The sequence below is a fragment of the Ascaphus truei genome, chromosome 1, assembly GCF_040206685.1.
Source record: "Ascaphus truei isolate aAscTru1 chromosome 1, aAscTru1.hap1, whole genome shotgun sequence".
Taxonomy (NCBI): domain Eukaryota; kingdom Metazoa; phylum Chordata; class Amphibia; order Anura; family Ascaphidae; genus Ascaphus; species Ascaphus truei.
In genome coordinates, this window is record NC_134483.1 from 338,844,128 (window position 1) to 338,864,903 (window position 20,776).

General features: G+C 38.7%; 1 protein-coding gene across 2 annotated transcripts in view; it reads left to right on the forward strand.

The window, feature by feature from the left end:
- The window catches only part of NPFFR2 (neuropeptide FF receptor 2), a 132,545-nt gene extending 117,765 nt beyond the window's left edge, over positions 1-14,780 (forward strand). For both annotated transcript variants that reach the window (XM_075608072.1, XM_075608080.1), the window contains 2 exons: positions 3,590-3,689; positions 12,496-14,780. In XM_075608072.1, the coding sequence (XP_075464187.1) occupies positions 3,590-3,689; positions 12,496-13,354 (959 nt within the window). In that variant the 3' untranslated portion in view covers positions 13,355-14,780. The remainder of the gene's footprint in view (positions 1-3,589; positions 3,690-12,495) is intronic.
- Positions 14,781-20,776: the final 5,996 nt, after the last annotated feature.

A 20,776-nucleotide genomic window follows, 5' to 3' on the forward strand; every position in this document is an offset into this window, starting at 1 on the left:
AGTCCTAAAGAAACACTGAGAGATCATTTTCTCTTTGGGAGTCATGGGGCCTATTCTATAAGCCTTCATAAAAAAATTGCAGGGCTGTTTACGCCGCCAGATTTTTTAGTGTTGCATCCCAAAATGGGCGAGTAGCCGGCGACGTGATAATCGCCTCTCTCAAAAGGGCTTACCTGGCGATTTTTTCCAGCTGCTGAGAGAGCTGCACAGAGAGTGCTGCCTCTCCCTACGCAAATCTTGCCAGCGATCGAAAGACTTTAATATACATTTTAATACTAGTTTAGATGAGTAGGGGTTCTCTGGAGCAAAATCGCATTGATTTCAGGTCCGGCAACCCCCTGATTCCTGAGATACAGGCCCCGTTATGGGGTGCCGGTATCTCCCATGCATTTAAATCTCATAGGAGACACCGGCACCCCATAACGGGGCCTGTATCTCAGGAAGCAGGTGTCCCCGCCCTCAAATCAATGCAATTCTGCTCCGGAGACCCCCTGCTAATCTACACTATTATTAAAGTATGTATTAAAACAGCTTCATTACATTAGCGGCTAGCCGCTAATGCAATGAAGATGTTAAACCTCAAAAATCTGGTTCTTGGGGCAGAGGGGTGGATGAAGGGGGTAATAGTCCCAGGGTGGGTGGTAAGGCCTGCCTGGAAGCTTGCGGGTGGAGTTAACCCTTTCACTACCACAGCGGTGGGAACCACGATGGTAACGAAGGGGTAAGCAGTCCTGCTACCCCCTGAAAGGCCTTAACACCCACCCTTAGGGCTACAACCCCTTCACCCAATCCCTCTACCCTGAAGAAACAAAAATGAACACAACAACCCTACTACCCACCTCCTCTAGCCCAACAACCCCCAACAACCCATACAGAATATAATGGGCAAAATAATTATTTTCCAGATATGGATAATAGCTCATTTGCCCATTATATAATCAAACATTAGCCAGCCAGTATAAATAAAATAAATAAACTTTCTTCTTACCCTTGCCATCATGAATGGAATCCTCATTAGCATACTGCAGGTCCATGTCTTTGTTGCCAGCAAGATTACATTAAAAAAATACAATCTAATGGCCCCTAACCCCTTAATCAACATAGCATTTAATAATCACTATAGTAATTAAGGGGTTAACCTGCCCTCCCCGCTACCCACCCAGGAGGCCTAACCACCCACCCAGGCCACCTATACCCACCCTCTACCCATTGATTGGCACAGAGGTTCATCATACCTACAGTATATTATATTGGCATGATAAGCCACTATAGCACTCAATGGTCAACTTAGTACAAATCATGAAGGCCAAAAAAACACGAATAAAAGAAATACAGCACCTAAACACCCCAACAATAAAAGAACTATATAGCATAATAGTACACATCACTAAAATGTATCTATCACCAAAACAGCTAAATAATTAAAATTATGTTATTACAAAACAATACAATTAAATAAACACCTATCCAAGCAAACTATTCAAGACATTAAACCACCAGCCAACCAATCAATTAAATAAACAAAACCACTAGCCAACAAAACAATTAATTAATTTTAAATGCTAACCAATCCTAAAATGAACTATAAACAAGCCATCCATATTCCAAACAGTTTAATCCTAACAATAAACAGAAATAGAAAAAATAACAATCAATTTAAAACAAGCATTTGCCAAAAAATGTATTGAATGTCATAAACTAATCGAGGATACTAGAATTGCACGAGTTTCAGAACCTGCCGATAAGTGGTTTATCGCCGCTCACCTGGCGATCTGTTTTGGATGGCTGAAAAAAATAGCGATTTATGCCTTTATTGCCAATTTATCGAGGCTTACAGAATAGCAGTAGGCATTTTGGCGGAAAAGGCCTCGATTAGTGGGTTATCAAAGCTTATAAAATAGGCCCCATGGAGTCTAATCTCTCAATATATTTTGCCTCTTTGTGTTTAAGCCCCCTTAGTCTGTCCCCACCCCTCTTCAGGGGTGGAACCAAGTAAAATAATTTGTACATCTAACTGGCTAACCTCATGTCCTGCCAGTTTAAAATGGGACACTAATTGAACTTGAATGTTCTCCCATCTGCCAGTAGATTTATGTAAACATATATGGTGTTTGGCCCATCTGGTGGTTTTGCCTATATAGGCAAGGCCAGAAGGTCATTTAATCATGTACACAATCCAGTCTCAATCACATGTGAAATAAAAAAATATCCTGACTGGTGCGGTCCGGTAGGATTAACGCAGCAGGGATCCCCATTGTGTTAATCCTGATGAAAAATTCCCCCCTGCTCTGCTCTTGGTTGATTAGGCCGCACTAGGGCCGTGGTTTACTTGCTCCAGTACAGGGGAGAGTGGAGAAGAGTATGACTGCATCTGCACCTGAAGGTAATATTACAATAGTATATAACAGTTCACTTGCATTTGCTTTTTAAATTCATGTGCTGGTGAACAGCTGACCAAATGTGGAGTGATCATAGCTAAGTGCAGAGCAGAGGGGAATTGACCATCAGGATTAACACAACAGGCATCCATGTTTCTGAATGGGACTCCTGCTGCATTAATCCTACCGGGCCGCACCAGTCTGGAAGAGCTTCAAAATGAAAGCAGACAGAAGTTGTCTCTCTCTCTGGACAGCTCTAACAGGTGATCGTACTGTTTTTATTTTATTTTAATTTCATCGTATTGATGCAGGGGGTCTATGGAGCTGAACCACATTCATTTGAGCCCCAGGGGTCCCTGCTTCCCAAGATACAGCCCCTAATATGGTGTGCTGGCTTCTCCTGAGTTTAATTCTCCCACGTCACGTGACCGGGACATTTAAAAGTGCATGAGATACCGGCACCCCATACCGGGGCCTATAACTCAGGAAGCAGGGGGTCCCCAGAGCTGAAATTAATCAGCTCAGGAGACTCCCTGCTTCAATACTATGTTATAAAAATAAAATAAAATCAGCACGATCGCCTATTAGAGATGCCCAGAGAGAGGGACTGCTTCTGTTTATTTCACTTCGCAGTTCTTCCAAACCCATGCGCCCAGTAGGATTAAAACAACAGGAGTACCATTCAGAAGCAGGGATCCCTGTTGTGTTAATCCTGATGGGCAATTAGTCTGTCTGCGGGTAATCCGTGAGCAGGCACTGGTCAGGCAGTTTTCAACTGCGGTTTCCAGGCCAACTACTCGACAATAGATCTGGCTGTACCTGTATACTGCATGTGCAAAGGAGAAAACTTTTAGTAGGACAAACAGTGTATACTGTTTGTAGATATTTGGAGAAGCAGGTAAAGGTTAATCAATGTTCAGCTGTGAATTTATTTAGCATTCAACATTAGTTAAAAGGTTAAAGCACCAGGAAAACAATTTGCAGTGTGTTGCAGGTCATTCTGAAAGGTTAATGTAAGCTTTAGTGCAATGCACTTTAAGGCTATAAACAATATGTTTATGGAGAGACACTTGTTCCAATAATGTAAAACATTAAAGTATATGAGGCACCTGTGATTGTAATTTTTCCGTGATCTAATTTTGCATGGAACATTTACTTTGTTGTACATAAAATGATACAGCCATATTCTAAACTTTTTTTTGTCTCAACAGGATGGCCATTTGGCAGCACTGTATGCAAAATGAGTGGCATGGTACAAGGAATATCTGTATCAGCCTCTGTTTTTACTTTGGTGGCAATAGCAGTGGACAGGTAAGTTGTATTTATGCAACAATAATTGAAAAAAACGGTGATGATGCTTTAGTTTGCAAAATACATTTCAAAATAGCAATTTGATTATAATCATTGTGAACATATACTATATACAACATTCTGGGTGGGACCAAGCCTCATATAAATACCCCAAGTGCTGTACTGTACTGTTCTAATAGATTCATTCTCTCTTTGCTAGTATTGAACTAGGTTAGAATACAGATGCAGCAGTCATTATTGTACCCACTGGCACACTCCTGCAGGTGAAGTAGTGTTGGCCCTACCCCCTTTTTAATGCATGGCTATTTGCTTCTGCTCCTGGTGCATTGTGTATGTCCCACCAGGGCCACCAATAGGAGGGTCAGCTTTCCCGTGCTTGGTTAGTCAAGGGGCTCCGCCCACCCTGCCTGCGATGCTAGAGTTTATTTTCTTCCCTTGCGGAGGCAAGAAGTGTCCTCACTTTTCCCAGGCCCTCTCTGTAGTTCCCTTCCCTTAGCTGGGAGATGCCCACCAAGACAGAGGGATTCCCCAGGCTCTCCTTCTGCGGTTCTCCACTGAGCCTGCAGGCTCATACGAGGACCCCAGGTAAGCCCACTATGCTGAAAGAAAGAAAAAAAGAAAGTGCTCAAAATGCTGATAGTGTAACACAGGTTTAATTAACCCTAATACAAAAAAATAAGTGGTATTCAACTCACATGGTATCCATAGAAAAGCAGCTTTCACACTTTTAAGGGGATATGGATACAGTATCTATTGTATCTACTGGATAACTGCTATCCCTTATTTTCTTTTCATATTTATTATATTATAAAGCACACACAATCACTTTGTAACTCATCTCTTTTCCTATACCAGCACACTATGCTTTCTGACCCATTACCCTCTCCCTTAACCCAGTATCCCTTCTACCCCCATCCCTATTACCCCTTTTCCTCCTTATGTGCCTCCCGACACTTTACCTTCGTTTATCCCCCCTCCCGGTCCATTACCTCCTTATATTCCCCCGACACATTACCTACTTCTATTCCCCCCCCAGTCCATTACCTATTTATATTTCTCCTACTCCCACCTCCCATCCATTACCTTTTTACGATCTCCCTCCCCCGGTCCACTGCCAACTTACATCCCCCCAACCCTAGCCCATTGCCTCCTTATATTTCGCCCTCCCCCATATTTTTGGGTTTACCACTGTGACAATCAATGTGTTGTGAGGATGGGGGTAGTTGCCCCGAGAGGGGTGGTTAACCCCTTAATTACTATAGCAGTTATAAACCACTAAGGTGATTAAGGGGTTAGTGGCCAGTAGTTTGTTTTTTATTGTAATGTTGCTGCCTACGGAGGACGTGGAGGATGGTGATGAGGATGAGGGTGGCCTTCATCCTTGCAGGGGTAAGTAGAACTTTAATTTACGTAATGCTGGCTGAGTAATGTTTATTTTTAATGAGCAAATGCACTATTATTAATATTTGGTTAATAGGAATGTTGCCCATTATTGTACTGTATGTGTTGGGGAGGTTTTGGGGTTAGTGGGGGTGGGTAGTAGGGTTGTTGTATTTTAATGTTTATTGGGGTCGAGGGGGTGGGTGAATGGGGGTACTTGGCCCAGCGTGGATGTTAAGCCTACATGTGGTTAGTGGGAGGGGTTAACCCTTCATTTCCATAGTGGTTACCGCCGTTATGTAATTAAATGGTTAACTCCCACAACCTTCCTGGTAGGCATAACCACCCACCCTGGGTCAAGTACCGCAATTCACACACCACCTGTACCCCCAATAAACCAGCTACTGTGGCTTAACCCCTTCATTGCCTTAGCGGCTAGCCGCTAAGGTGATGAAGCTGTTTTAATGTTAATTTTAATCATAGTATTGTAGCAGGTGCTCTCTTTAGCTGAACCACATTAATTTCAGCATTGGAGACCCCTTGCTTTCTAAGTTATAGGCCCCGGTATGGGGTGCCGGTATCTCCCTGCATTGTTTAAATGTCCCGTGTCACATGACCGGGACATTTAAAAACACATCTGGGAAGGAGGGAGTCCCCGAGGCTCTAAAATTAATGCGTTTCAGCTCAGGAGAGCACCTGCTACAATACTATGTTATTAAAATTGACATTAAAACTGTGCAATTGCCTATAAGAGGCAGCTCTCTCCATGCTGCTCTTCCAGGCTGCAATTTAAGCAAACACAAGTAGTGTGATAAGTATTGGTGGAAAAAGCGAAAAAAACTAAGTAGTGTGATACTATTTTATTTATTTATAAAAAATATTTTACCAGGAAGTAATACATTGAGAGTTACCTCTCGTTTTCAAGTATGTCCTGGGCACAGAGTAAAACAAATAATACATGGTTCCAAATACAGTTACATAAATGAACAGGGTATACATTATATACAAGACATTGCGTGCACAGTTAAAGAAAATATATATTATGGGCGTATGAAACAGTTACAGACCAGGTTAAAATGTGAGACAGCCTTAGATTTGAAAGAACTTAAACTGGTGGTGGATGTGAGAGTCTCTGGTAGGTTGTTCCAGTTTTGGGGTGCACGGTAGGAGAAGGACGAACGTCCGGATACTTTGTTGAGCCTTGGGACCATGAACAGTCTTTTGGAGTCTGATCTCAGATGATAAGTGCTGCAAGTGGTAGGGGTGAGGAGCTTGTTCAGATAACTGGGTAGCTTGCCCATGAAGAATTTAAAGGCAAGACAGGAAAGGTGAACTTTGCGCCTAGACTCTAGTGATGACCAATCTAGTTCTTTGAGCATATCGCAGTGATGTGTGTTGTAGTTGCATTGGAGAACAAAACGACAAATTGAATTGTAGAGGGTGTCACGTTTGCTAAGGTGGGTTTGAGGTGCCGAGCCATATACTATGTCTCCATAGTCAATAATTGGCATTATAGAAAAGGGAGAAGGGGGATCCTCAGGCGCGCTGCTCCACTCTTGACTCCAAGACACATGCAAATGTAAAGGAGAGATGGGGGACCACAATCAGGGATAATTCAATATATGTGAACAATATCCTTTCAGAAAATGGGAGGGAAGAAACACACTTACATAGGTGTCTAATCCCTGTGTTGGGCTGATCCTCTGGTGCAGATGGCGGGGGGGGGGGAAGGGGGAAGAGAGGGAAATCCCTTGATGGTTCCTCAAAAATAGGGAAGAGAAGGGAAAAAAATAGTGTAATAAAGTTTATTAACAGAAATAAAAAAGAGATTAAAAACTCACAAGCGGCCAAATAAAATTGGCATATAGAGGAGATATGTCCAGACTTCACAGAGCGGCCCTCTGGTAGATGGGTAGTCTCTTGTGTCCTCTGTTTCAGCTGGCAGGGTCTTTAGAAGGTATATGAAGACCAGTGGGTAGCAGGGTGGATCTCCAAAAGCCTGTGCACAGCCTGTGTCTCCTTCCGTCTGCTTCCCTGCACACACACTCCTTCCACAGCTTCCGTCCCTCCGCGCATGCGCATGCGCTCCAGTCGAGATGCTGGCCAAAACTGAAAATGCTTCTTCCCCTTTGTATGGTGGCCTGTGATGTCCAAAAACCCCACTCACAGTGGTTAAAATAACCCTGGTTACATCTGGTACATAGCCGAGCTGAAGGGAAATGATTAAAAAAAACAATATTTTCTGAACTCTCTTTTGTCATGTTATATCTCTCCCTATTCCACTCTCTTCCTCACTCCCTCCCTCTCCATCCTCTCTCTTCCTCTCTCTCTCTCACTCTCTCTCTCTCTTCCTCTCTCTCTATCTCTTCCCCTTTCTTTGCACTCCCTGCTTCACTGTGTCGGCTCCTCTCTGTGTCCATCCTTTCCTACTCATCTCATCTATCTCATCATCTCCTTGCAGTCTCCACTGCCATTAAAATCCCCTCTCAGTTATTTCACTGGGTACGTGAGAGGCCACTCAGTCTATCACAGAGAGGATATATGTATGTATATCTTTATTTATATAACACAGACAGTGTACTCAGCGCTTTACAAAGACAATACATTTCAGGGAATTAGAATAATAAAATAAGCACAGCAAAGTCAGACATTTGGAAAGGAAATCCCTGCCCCGGAGAGCTAGGAATGTAAATTATATATTGGGAGACTAAGTGAAGCAGATTGCAGTGCTTGACAACACTCATTAATAACTAGCTACTGTGGGAATGAAACAGTAGCTATCAGTGCAGTTTATTGGGATGCTTCTTTTAAGAGGTAAGTTTTAAGTTTGGACGGTATTAAATTAGATGGGTTAACACGTCTAAGAGGGAATATGATAACTATATACAAATATTTTAAGTGACAAGGAGCTTTCAAAAAAACTACTCAACCCAAGGGCAGTTAACACAACATGGTTTAATCCCTTAAAGTTGGTGGAAAGGAGATTTCAACAGCAAAAAAGGAAATCATGCCCTACCAATAATCTCACATGTTGCTGAATTACAAATAGTGTATGTACTTTTTTCAAACTTCTGTAACTATTTTTATTCAAAGCTACAAAGCTGTAGTGGTTAAACTGTACACTGTTATATGTGGAGATGTTTAAATGTCACAGTGTCTGCTAGATTTGCACAGTAGGTTGGTGACATTTTTGTCCATTTTTCACTGTCAAATTGATCCAGTTCTGATAAGTTTGTTTGGGATCGTCGATGGACTGCAATCTTCAAGTCTCGCCATAAATGTTCGATTGGATTAAAGCGAGGACTTTGACTGGGCCACTCAAGAACATTATTTCTCCTCTCGTTCAACCACTTCAGTGTGGCTTTGGATTTCTGCTACGGTCCTTTTCCTGCTGAAATATGAATTTCCTCTGCAGTTTCAGAGCCTAGGCTGACTCAAACAGGTTTTCCTCAAGTATTCACCTGTACTTTGCACCATCAATTCTCCCCTCTATCCTAAAAAGCTTCCAGTTCCGGCTGAAAAGAAGCATCCCCATAACATAATGTTGTTACCACCATGCCTGACTGTTGGGATAGTGTTAACTGGGTAATGTGCAGTGTTGTGCTGGCGGCAGACTTAACACTTTTTGTTTGCGAAAAAGCATATAGATGACACTGCAGACGTGGTAAGAGGTTTTGTGGTCAGACGAGACAAAAATTTAACTTTTTTTTATTTTTAACTGTACCTGGTTTAAAGCAGTTATGGAACAAGTGACAATACAATTGGAGGTTAAAAAGAGAGAAACATAGGACAAATGAAACTGGACAGATGAAATAGAAAAAAAAATGATGCAAAATGTTAAATATAATTGCAAAACTCAATGGTCTCTACATACCGTGTTACAGTTCTGTTAAAAACCTAAAGTAAATCAATAGATAATATTCTAATACATGCACAAAAATTATATTATACTACCAGATTTCGTTTTTCAAACCCTTTTGCAAGACATAAATGAACAAGTATACTTTCCAAAAACACTTTTCAGCATCTGCACTCTAATTAGAATGGTATTGCCAATTTCTGAGTTTTTGGCAAGCCTATTAAAGCAGAAAATACTCCAAACATAAAAGCATATTTTACTAAACGATCTTTAAACAGCAGTGCATATGGTATATACAGTATAATGAGCCAAGTGGTCACAGTTTAACATCCATGCAGTGGGAAAATGCACAGCTGTCAAAGTGGTATTTTCTTTTTTTAGACCATTTAGCTCATACAACATTTAGGCATTTAATTTCAAATCAAAACCTAAACAGCATCATATCAGAAAATCCAAGTCTTGAAACATTTGACAATACAACAGTATCTATCTACTTTATCTCTGTCAGAGTTAAAATCAAAGAAAGCAGAAAAAAGTGAGGCAAGAGAAGTTTTGAAGGAAAAATTACCGTCAGTGTAGCCAACACATACATCTTGCAGTAAAGAGAAAATATGACAGTGGTCCTCAAATGAGTAGTACAAAAGCTACAGTACTTACAGCATCTTAGTGATAAGATGGGATTCACTTAAATATTGTGGTACTGGATTCATTTAAATATTCTTAGCATATTTCTCCCTCCCTCACCCCCTTTTCCCCGAGTTCCAAATTTTAACAAGCTGACCAAGGATTTCTTATCTATCACTAGGATTTTCAGAAACAGGAAAAAAATATTCCTTTTTGAGACTGATCCAAAGACTTCCGCTACTCAGAGGAAATGCCAAATCTGCATTGTATTAAAATTCACAGATAAAACATGTCTACAAGGGTCCATATTCTAGTCGCCCGAAGTTGCTATTGCCAAACTACGCAGTTTGGCATGTTTAGAAGTCGAGGAATTAAATGCGAGAAAAAATGTATTTCCTATAGCAAATCGCATAATTTTTACTGTGTCTTAAAATAATATCAAACCACACAGTTTAACAGCCAATCCGCGTGAGTTGTACTTTTGTTTTTGTTTTTTAAGAAGAGTGAACATAATAAATGTTTGATGCAAAATGTAGACTTGGTATGTAGCACTGTTTCCCCCACTCTCTGGGAGATCCACTCTATTGCTACCATTCATCTGTAGTTCTTTCCTTTTGATGTTCAGCGCCTCAAGCTTCGGGGGGCTCTGGTAGTACCAGAGACAGTCCTCTCTGAAGCACATTAGTCATACACACCATGCACTGACTCAATCCAGGCTGATATAGGACAGAACACCCAGGCGCTAACCTTAACTTTTAAACCCAGGAAAAAAAATATAATAAATTAAATAAATAAATAAATACTGTTAACAACAATTGGCAAAAACGGTCTCTCTAGGCACTGAGAGATGACCTAAGAATCCCTTCTGCTTCAACCCCGAGAGGGACCATCCAAGACCCTTAATATGAGATAAAAAACGGAAAACAGGGGGAGCAAGGGGTTAAAACAATCAAAATACCCAGAAATTGATCGTTAATGAATTTCCAAAAGGAGGAAAGGCCTCCTAGGGGAGGGGGGGGAATCATGAACCCTCTCTCATGATACACTTGGCCGTGTAAGTATTATAGACGCCGGATTTATATGTTCACAATTCCCCCCTCTCCCCTAAGAGGCCTTCACTCCTTTTGGAAATTAATTTACGATCAGTTTCTGGGTATTTTGATTGTTTTAACCCCTTGCTCCCTCTGTTTTCCGTTTTTTATCTCAATCCAGGCTGGTGTATGATTAACAAAGTGGCTTTATTTAGCAGTCACTGCTTCAGATCTTTAAAGCTGTGCAAGGGTTCAGAGGGTTCCAATCTCTGGATGGTGCCTGACCCTGATAGTATGGGGACATCTTCCAGGTCAGATGTTCCCTCAGCCTCAAGAGCTGAGGGTGAGCATGATCATCCCGACATGGACAGACTCACAGCTCTCTGTTTCCATTCTCCTCAGAACCAGGAACAGGACTACTCTAGTTTTGGCTCTGCTCATCAGGAAACATAAGGGGCAGGCTCATGGTCTATATCTATACCTGGTAGGCTTACACAGGCCATGGGTCACCACTGCACTCCTGTCCATCAGTAAAGCGCACAAGAGGGGTCACAAGCCTACAGAATTAACCTGTTACTGCCTGCAGCTAGCAGGGACTTACATAAGAGGGGGAAAGACAGGTAGAAAGAGACATACCCATTTACAGGTATACTTTGTTACCACATTCATTCTTATTAGGTTCATGAACACTATTAGATAAATATATACAATTAAGGCTACAGAATAAATCAATCACAAAATCAATGCAAAAATACATGGGTAACCAATGTGTACATTCTCCCAAATGAGTAACATTACAATGAAGCTAACTCCCATTCAATTATGTTAAAGCTAACTAGGAAGATGTTTTCCTGTTATTTATAAACAGAGCATGCACCATTTATATTATGTTAAAGATGTGGTGTGAATAATCTTCTAACATACTCTACAACCTGCAATATAGGAAAAGCCACAGATTGTTATCAAAAATATATTTCTATTTTGATTGGTGGTTGATGAACACATACTGTACATAAGGTTAAAAGACTTATGCCAGTTGCACTGTTAAACAAATGCTTTAGATTGGCAATTATGAACATTTGTGTTCAATGTTTGCACATTCATGCCGGGTTTAGTGTATGAAGTGGTGTTTGATTGGAGGTATCAATAGGTAGTTAATTAGAATGTAGCTTTGAGTCCATAATGAATTGTAACCCCTAAGGTGCAGGAACTCGTGTCTGAAAAGATTCTATGTACAGCATTACATACACTGTCAGTGCTATACAAGATAAATATTTTAATTAATGATGATTATTGCTGTTATTATTATTAATTATCATATTAATTGTTATTGTTATTATTATTATTAGTAGTAATATTAGTGGGGGTGATAGTTTCTATATACTGTTTGTGGTGTATTGATATATCGATTGTGATCTAATTATTTGTACAATGTACATCATGAGTTCAACTTTAGTGTAAAATGGCTAAAATTAATATAGAATTCTTAAAAACACATATACAGTAAGTCAGTTCATGTTCTGCAGTGCAGAAATTGCTTTGAAATAAAACCCTCTCTAAAAAAAGCCTTTCTGCCCGGATTGGACATACGAGAAGTGTATACAGAATAGCTAAGCATGCCAATCTGATCGGAAAGGGCTCTTTAAACACGGATTGACACAACTTGCTGTTACGGGAATAGTCCCCATCCTGCATATAAATGACCTTGATTGTTTATTTGTTGAAGATGAAAGTCAACACTTAGTCTATTACAAATTGCAAATAACTAAAATTATTATTTTTTATCATTTTAATGCTTTTAATCATGTTATCAAAGCATTGTATGGTTTCATTTTATTGTACATTATTTGAATTCCTTATGAATGACAAATGTTCTGCAATACAATTACTGTTTTGCATTTTTTTCTTGCAGATTCCGATGCATTGTTTACCCATTCAAACAGAAGCTGACTATATCCACAGCTGTTGTAATTATTACAGTCATCTGGGTTTTAGCCATTGCCATTATGTGTCCATCTGCCGTCATGTCTCACGTTAAAGAAGATAAACATTTTAGAGTAGTTCTTGGTAACAACAACCAAACAAATCCTGTTTATTGGTGCCGCGAGGACTGGCCTAATCCGCAGATGAGAAAAATTTACACGACTGTACTCTTTGCTAATATATACCTTGCTCCTCTATCACTTATTGTGATTATGTATGCCAGGATAGGCATCACTTTATTTAAGACGGAACTGAACGTTGAAGGTAAGAATCATCAACAACAAAGGCATTCAGTCTCCCGAAGGAAGCAAAAAGTTATCAAAATGCTAATTATTATTGCTTTGCTCTTTATTCTCTCTTGGTTACCTTTGTGGACTCTAATGATGCTGTCTGATTATGCAAGCTTGACAGAAAGTGAGTATCAGGTGATTAACATTTACATCTATCCTTTTGCACACTGGTTGGCCTTTTTCAACAGCAGTATCAACCCTATAATTTATGGGTTCTTCAACGAGAACTTCCGCCGTGGTTTCCAAGCTGCCTTCAAACTTCAGCTGTGCTCTGAAGAAATGGAACAGAGGACAATCTATTCTCATCGAGCACAAGGCAATGCCATTTTACCAGCAGCTTCCCATAACCCGGTACATCAAAACTCAGCATTTGAAATACAAAGTAATGAGGAAAAGGAGTCAGAAAAAAGAAAGCCATTAACAAGTTACCAAGACTTAATAATGGAAGACCTGGAAAAAAATTCAAATAACAATGGAACTCAAAAAGACATGGTTTAATTGATATAATTAATGTAGCTTTGCAGCTATAGAAACATATGTCCTTGCACGTATTTTGGAAAAACTATTTTTCAATGTGTATAGTATCTATAATAATGTACATTTTAGCCCCCAAACAAACGTAATATGTATATGTATATATGCTTTTGCAGGTCCATGATGGAAATTATAATATATTCTTATGCTGGTCCATGATAGAAAATGACTTTGTATACAGTTTTGTATGAGCGCTATACTGAAGTGAACCCCTGATTGTAATATCAGTTTATGCAATGTATCAACAGTTTCAAAGTAATTGTAAATAAAGCTATTGCTAATTTTTTGGTGAACGAAGGGTGTACAGTACAGTATGTACATATTTTAAATTGAGTATGTACTATTCGGTTTGCTTGTGATTTATCACTTCATACATTTTTGTAGGTCTTTATAGTAGCGGTTCATAAAATGAGGCATGAAAAAGACAAATTTATGGAAAAATGCATTCATTTAATTAATTGGTAATGATGAGTGCTGTGCAATATTGCTTGTGTTTTTGTTCTAAAAATTGTTTGTGTATTGGTATAGTATTACTGAAGCATTATTGGATTTTTAAACAAATGGGGGAAAAAGCAAAATATGATTGATTTATTTTACATTTGCTAACTTTTTTTTCCTTGGAACTCAATAGATTGCCCTGCTTATAAAAAGCACACAAACAAAAAATTAAACCGGAGGATGAGACTTTCATGGGTTGAATATCACTCTAATTCAGAAATTTGTGATAATGTTTGACTCGAACTTCCAAAGAAGCTTCGAGTTTGGAAGTTCAAATTTTGGATCTGCAAAACTGCCTATTCTTACTAAATTTCATAATATATTAAAGTAACTAAAAGGCAGCAGGAAAATACTCTGAAATATATAATAGACAATTATATAGATAAATATATAATAGACACAGACAAAGGGATAACAATTGGAAGAGCCCATAGAATCGGACACAATACCAAACCAATTATAATGGGTATTCTGAACTACACTGACAAAGCCAAGCTGGTTGATGCTTACAGAAGGGAAATAGACAGACCTAAAATACAAAAAGCACAAAATACTCTTATTCCAAGATTTCTCAGTGCAAGTAAAAGTGAAAAGGAAAGAATTTGTTCAAGTCTTTACGAACAGGGATTTTAATTTGCTTTATTTTACCCAGTTAAGTTGAGATTTGTAGAGGGGACACAAACACTCTATTTTGACGATCCACAGAAGACTTGCAAACACTTCAACTTGAAGAAAAAAGGACACTAGACCCAAATGAGATCGCCCACATCTGAAACATTAAGGTTGCTTCTTACAAAAAGATAAAGGACAAGGTTCATAGAAAAAGAGACTGATAAGAAGTTATGTTTATTATTTGTTAGAGATTTAACCTGTTTTTGTGTTATTAAAAAAAAAAGACAGATTATTTACAGGTTACAGTGTTCGAAATCTTATTGAGACAGACACATCTCATGGAAAGGGGACGTCTGACTAGGAAGGACTCTGGACCGACATAAGGACATGTATCTTTGCACTATATTCTTCCAAGATGAGATTACTTGATATTGTGTTCCACAAATCTTTACAGTGTAAAATCCAAAAATGTATAAAGGATCTAGAAAGTAGATATTTAATAGTGGAAGTAGAAATAGAAACTCTAAACTATGTTTTGGTTAACATTTCAATGCCCCAAAGCATAGTTTTTTTGGGATAACTCTATCAAGCATTGCTAGAATGGGAAGGAGCAAATATTTGTCATACAACATTTCAATATGATAGAGGATACATTTGTTGAGAGAGCTGGACAAAAAACAAAACAAAATGTAGTCAATCAAATTCAATCACATTTATATAAGAACACTTAACACTAGTAGACCCATGGAGATTGTTAAACCCCCTAGAAAAATTGACGTTCTTCTCATGTAGATCAAGTCTTCATCCATATTGATAAATTCCTAGTTTCTGCAAGGACATTCCCAAAATTCATTTCCACTAGATAGAAAATATACTGGTTTTGGATCATGCTCCAATCTTATTAAAAATGTATTTAACCCAAACTTAACCATTCTCGAGCAATTGGTGTATGCCTTGTTATCTAGCCAATATGGTTGAATTCAAAAGTTAGCTACTGTAAACTATAGGTGGTCACAGTTTGCAGAAAATAATGCCCAACACAAAGATGATCCAGTCTTAATGTGGGAAGCATCAAAAGCAATGCTGTGAGGTCACATCATATCCTACATCATAAGAAAAAGGAAAAGGACTAAAAATATCCCAAGTTTAAATGAAATATTTACAGATGCATACTGTAGTAAAACCCAAATCCAAAAATACTGAACACACAAAAAATATATACATAGAAGCTAAATAAATACAGTATATGAAAAATTGCTAACTAAAAGAGCACAAATGCAAATGAACGCATGGAGAAATACATTCCTTAGATGGAGAAATAAGCCAGGAAAGATGTTAGCAAATCTTTAAAAAAGGTCATTAAGGCTCCAACTAAATCTTAACAAACACTTTAAAAGTAAAAAATAGGCCGATAAACCCAGCACAAATACTGTACATGTATGTCAGGAATTCCAGAAATTATATAGAGAATTAAATAGTAAGGATCAAAATTACCTCGTAATGGGGAAGCAATTTTTAGAACATACAAAATTACCAAAACTTAAAGTTAAAGATAGGGAAATACTAGGTACCCCAAGAATAGAAAAGGAAATCAGAAAAGTATTCAAAAATCTCAAAAATAACACAGTCCTGGGTCCAGATGGTCTATTTGCAGAATATTATCATATACTGTCGGAACAGATAACTTCCTCCCTAACATCATTATAGAATCTAATTAAAAAAAAAGGCGAAATTTCAAATAACTTTAACTAAGCAAGGATTATTATATTGCCCAAGCCGGGAAGAGTCCAAATCTAATATCATCCTATGAATCAATATCCATCTTAAACCATTAATTAAAAATAACAAAAATATTTTAAAATAAGCTTCAAATAATATTAATACCAAAACAAATCATACAAGATCAGGCAAGATTTACACCAGGAAGACACTATGTAACCAACCGTTAGACATCAAACATGTCCACCCCATATACTGTACATTGGCCATGCTCTCGGGCTTATCGGGCCTGATGGGAAGGAACCTACATATGATGGGTGCCTCTTTGCTGCTGCCCTCATCTCCATTTGATACCCAGCATCAAATGATCCTGCGGATATCACCAACGTGACATCACATGGTGTCTCTTTATGTCATGACATCATGTTACCCAGGCAACAGGGCACCGTGCGAAATCACGTCGGTGATGTCCGCACCATCATTTGATGCTGGGATTCGAATGGAGACAGAGGGCGGCAGCATGGAGGTGACTGACACATTTAAGTGCCTAGTGGCGTTGGATTTGAAAATCTGCCGCTGTATGTAACACATATTACTGTAGGTCAGCAATAGTAGCAATTATAGCATCTAAAATGGAAAGAGGGAAATCAAACGTTACAGTTAATTTGGATGCAGAGAAAGCTTTCTTCTGGATTACATGTCACACATTTTTAGAATCATAGAGCATTAAGAATTTGGTAATACAATGCTGACATTTTAAAAGCAATAGACAGTAATCCAACAGTTACTGCACCGACACACTTTATTCGAGCAAATACCCGGTATGTACCTGGCAGATACCTGGAATGCGCCGCTCCTCACCTCTGACAAGCCCCGTTGCATTTGCCTTCCCAGCCTGGGTTCATGCCTGGCTGATGGGCGGCTGATCTGTTAAATGATAATGATTAGGATTTAATAGGCTGCAATGCTTCGCGTCTACCAGATGGCATAAATTCATGAATTGTAATGCAGTATATATATATGTACTGTGCAGTATTGCAGCAAACGGGAATAAAATGCTTCAATCCCTGCCGGAAAATAACTCAATGCACTCGGGCAGAAAACAGTCACAAACCTCAATACACCCGGGTATACCCGTATTCGTGGGACTAGCCGAGCTCGAATAAAGTGTGTCGCCAGTGTACAGTGACACCCAATAATTTTAACTCATCTTGCTTCATCTTGGAAAAAGAGACAAGGCAAGGGTGTCCGTTATTGCCTTTATTGTTTAATTTAGATCTCGGTCCATTGTTGAGACACCTAAGGGATGTAGAGAAGTTTAAAGGAATCTAAATCAGAAACAAACAACTCAAGACTGTGGCATTTGCTGATGACATGCTAATCTCAAATCCTAAAGTAGTGATAGAAGAAATAATAACCAATTTAAAACTGTTTGGTACAATACCTGGTTTCAAGATAAATCTAGAGAAATCAGAAGCTACAGTATGCCAATCTTCCAAGATGTTATAAGAAATCGATTGTAACGGCGCAAACTTGTGTACAGTGTCCTAATATAAATAAAATAAGTATAACAATAATATTATGTATATCAGAAATAAAATATCTTGAAGTGAATAATTAACGTGAACTGTGATACATTAGTGAATATAGTGACAAATACATTCCACCACCTAGTGTAAAGGTGCTAATTCAAAAGCTACTCAAAACCCTTGTTTAGACTGTTCTCTTAGTCTGTTCGGTTCCAGGATTCTTCAAAGGTTCAGGGGAGCGCCAATGTTCACGTCATCATTATGTAAAAGAACAATAAAAGCAACATGGTATGGTACAGTTTCAACCTGGTGTAATTTTCTTAAAAGTGAAAAATAATCCACTCACTTTTCTTCGTATTAATAAGGCAATACAGAGACACTCCTCTCTCTTAACTGAGCAATAAATCAGGATATCCGCAGACATAGACCCCTTTCTCCTCCTCTCCGCCGTGATAGATATACCCAGGAAATAACAAGAGAATCCAATAGCGCAATACTGCACGTCTCAAAGTGTATTAAAGATCATAACAAGTAAAATCATATAGATGTGCACTCACATAAGATATATAAACGCAGTCATGGTACGAAATCCCGATTGTAGAAACAGACAATTCACCGGTACACGTTGTGCCGTTCACTTCCGCGTCTCAGCTCCTATCGGCGTCACCTCCGGCTACATAGGGTTGAGGGCGGAAAGGCTGTGTTGGAGGATCTACGGCTGCCAGGACTTCGCGTCACACACTTGCATTGACTGAACACTGATTCAACGCGTTTCGTCGGTACGACTTATTGAGGATTCCTGGGTATATCTATCACGATGGAGAGGAGGAAAAAGGGGTCTATGTCTGCGGATATCCTGATTTACTGCTCAGTTCAGAGAGAGTAGAGTATATGTATTGCCTTATTAATAAGAAGAAAAGTGCGAGTGGATTATTTTTCACTTTTAAGAAAATTACACCAGGTTGAAACTGTACCATACGATGTTGCTTTTATTGTTCTTTTACATAATGATGATGTGAACATTGGCACTCCCCTGAACCTTTGAAGAATCTTCCAAGATGCCATAAATGACTGGAAAGACAAGTTCATGTTGAAATGGACAAACAAACTGCTTAAATGCTAAGGAATCTATTTACCAAGCAACATCAATGAGATATACTGTATACACACAATATAAACCCCATAATAAAAGCGACGATAGCTGATTCTGGATAGCGGAAAAAAACTATATGTGTCTTTCTTAAGTAGATGTCATATGATTACAATGGTGAATTTTTCAATCATTTTGTGTGTAATACAGATGATACCTATCTTACATAAAAAGATAGATAGATGAGAAAAAAAATTTTTTTTCAACAATTCATTTGGGGTAATAACAATTTCCCATATTTTTATGTAATATGTGTACTACTGTACACAGCTAATTTAAAAAAATATATGGGGAAATAACGGAAAACCCATTCATCACTACTATATATAGAGCCTGGCAAAATTGGAGGAAAAAAATGGGATTAAATAAACGGCTTTCATTGTATATTTAAAACAAAGGGAGGGTTAAAAAAATGGCAAGTAGATCTTACAGACACACCAACACATGATATTTAAAAGTTGTTCCATAAAACATTTGCAATTATTACCTGCCGCAATGCATCAAGAAATTATATATAAGCTGATGCATAGAATTTACCTTTTGTCCAAAGTAAGTAGTACAGTATATAAAAAATGACTGATAATGATAAATTTGAGGTCTAAGATAATGATAAAGGCAAGAAGTGTTTAGCCCCAGCAGCAGATTTACTGCACTGCTTCTGGGATTGTGTGAAAATTTATAATTTCAGGAAAGAAAACTATAATTACTCTCTTGAAATTATACAACTGAAATTTGGGCTCACCCTTAACAGGGCTATTTTTGAAACGATCCAAGACACCTCAGAAACAGATCAAATAATAGACAACCACATTATTAAATTCAAAGCCATAGTCGCCTCAGCTGCTAACAAGGCAATACTGCTGTGTTGGATAAGTAACGCACCACCATGTCTAAATGTGGTTAAAGAAAAAATCATGTTAATTTTTAAGATGGATTGGATAAAACAGTTACAAATATAGAAACAGGCAACATTTCAAATACATGGATTAATTCAAATTAATACACTGCTAGAAGACGTTAAACAGCACATAATAAATAGGTTGAAGTACACATCATGGTTCTCAACAAGAAATCTGAGAGGCTAGAACACTATTCAAAGTCTAGGAGGACTATAGTGAGAAGTAAAGTTTAACAACCCATTGGTTGAGCTTTAGTTTAGTTTCCTTCTGATACTACAGTATATGGGAAGTTAAAATCTCTTTTATTGGATACTGTTAGGGGTGGGGGGTGGAGAGGGAATGTATTTGTGACAAAAACTGAAATGTTACTCTGTATAACAATTACCATGTATGATATGTATTGTTCACCTTTCAATAAAAATGATTTGAAAAAAATGTATAATTGAGTGAATTAACATAAACAGTCTAAACACTGTGGGGCCTATGCAGAGAGCAGCGAATTTTAAAATTGGCGAATTTATTAAAAAGTAGCTTTTTTGGAGAGTTTTAATCTCCATATGCAGAAAAATGCGAATTCTGCTATGTTTAACATGGATGCATGTGGCGAGTTTAAATTGGCGAGATGCGCGCTTCAGAAATGTGTTAAAACAAATTCGCGCCTTTTTTTTCCCCTTTGCAATGGCCGCGAGCGGCAGTTTTTTCTGGCGAGGCAAAACGGAGACAATCGCGCCATTTTATTGGCGCGAACAGCCGCTAGATGCCGTTCGCGCCTCTCTGCATACGGATATTTTTAAAACTGGCGAGATTGAGGTTCTCGCCAGCCGCGAGGCGAGTTTTACAAATAGAAAAGAAAAATTGGCGCGTTTTTCGGAACTCGCCATTTTCTGCTGCTTTCTGCGCGATTTTCTCCAAAAAATGGCGAATTTCGAAATAGCGCTGCTCTCTGCATAGGCCCCTGTGGTCCAAGTTCAGTAAGATT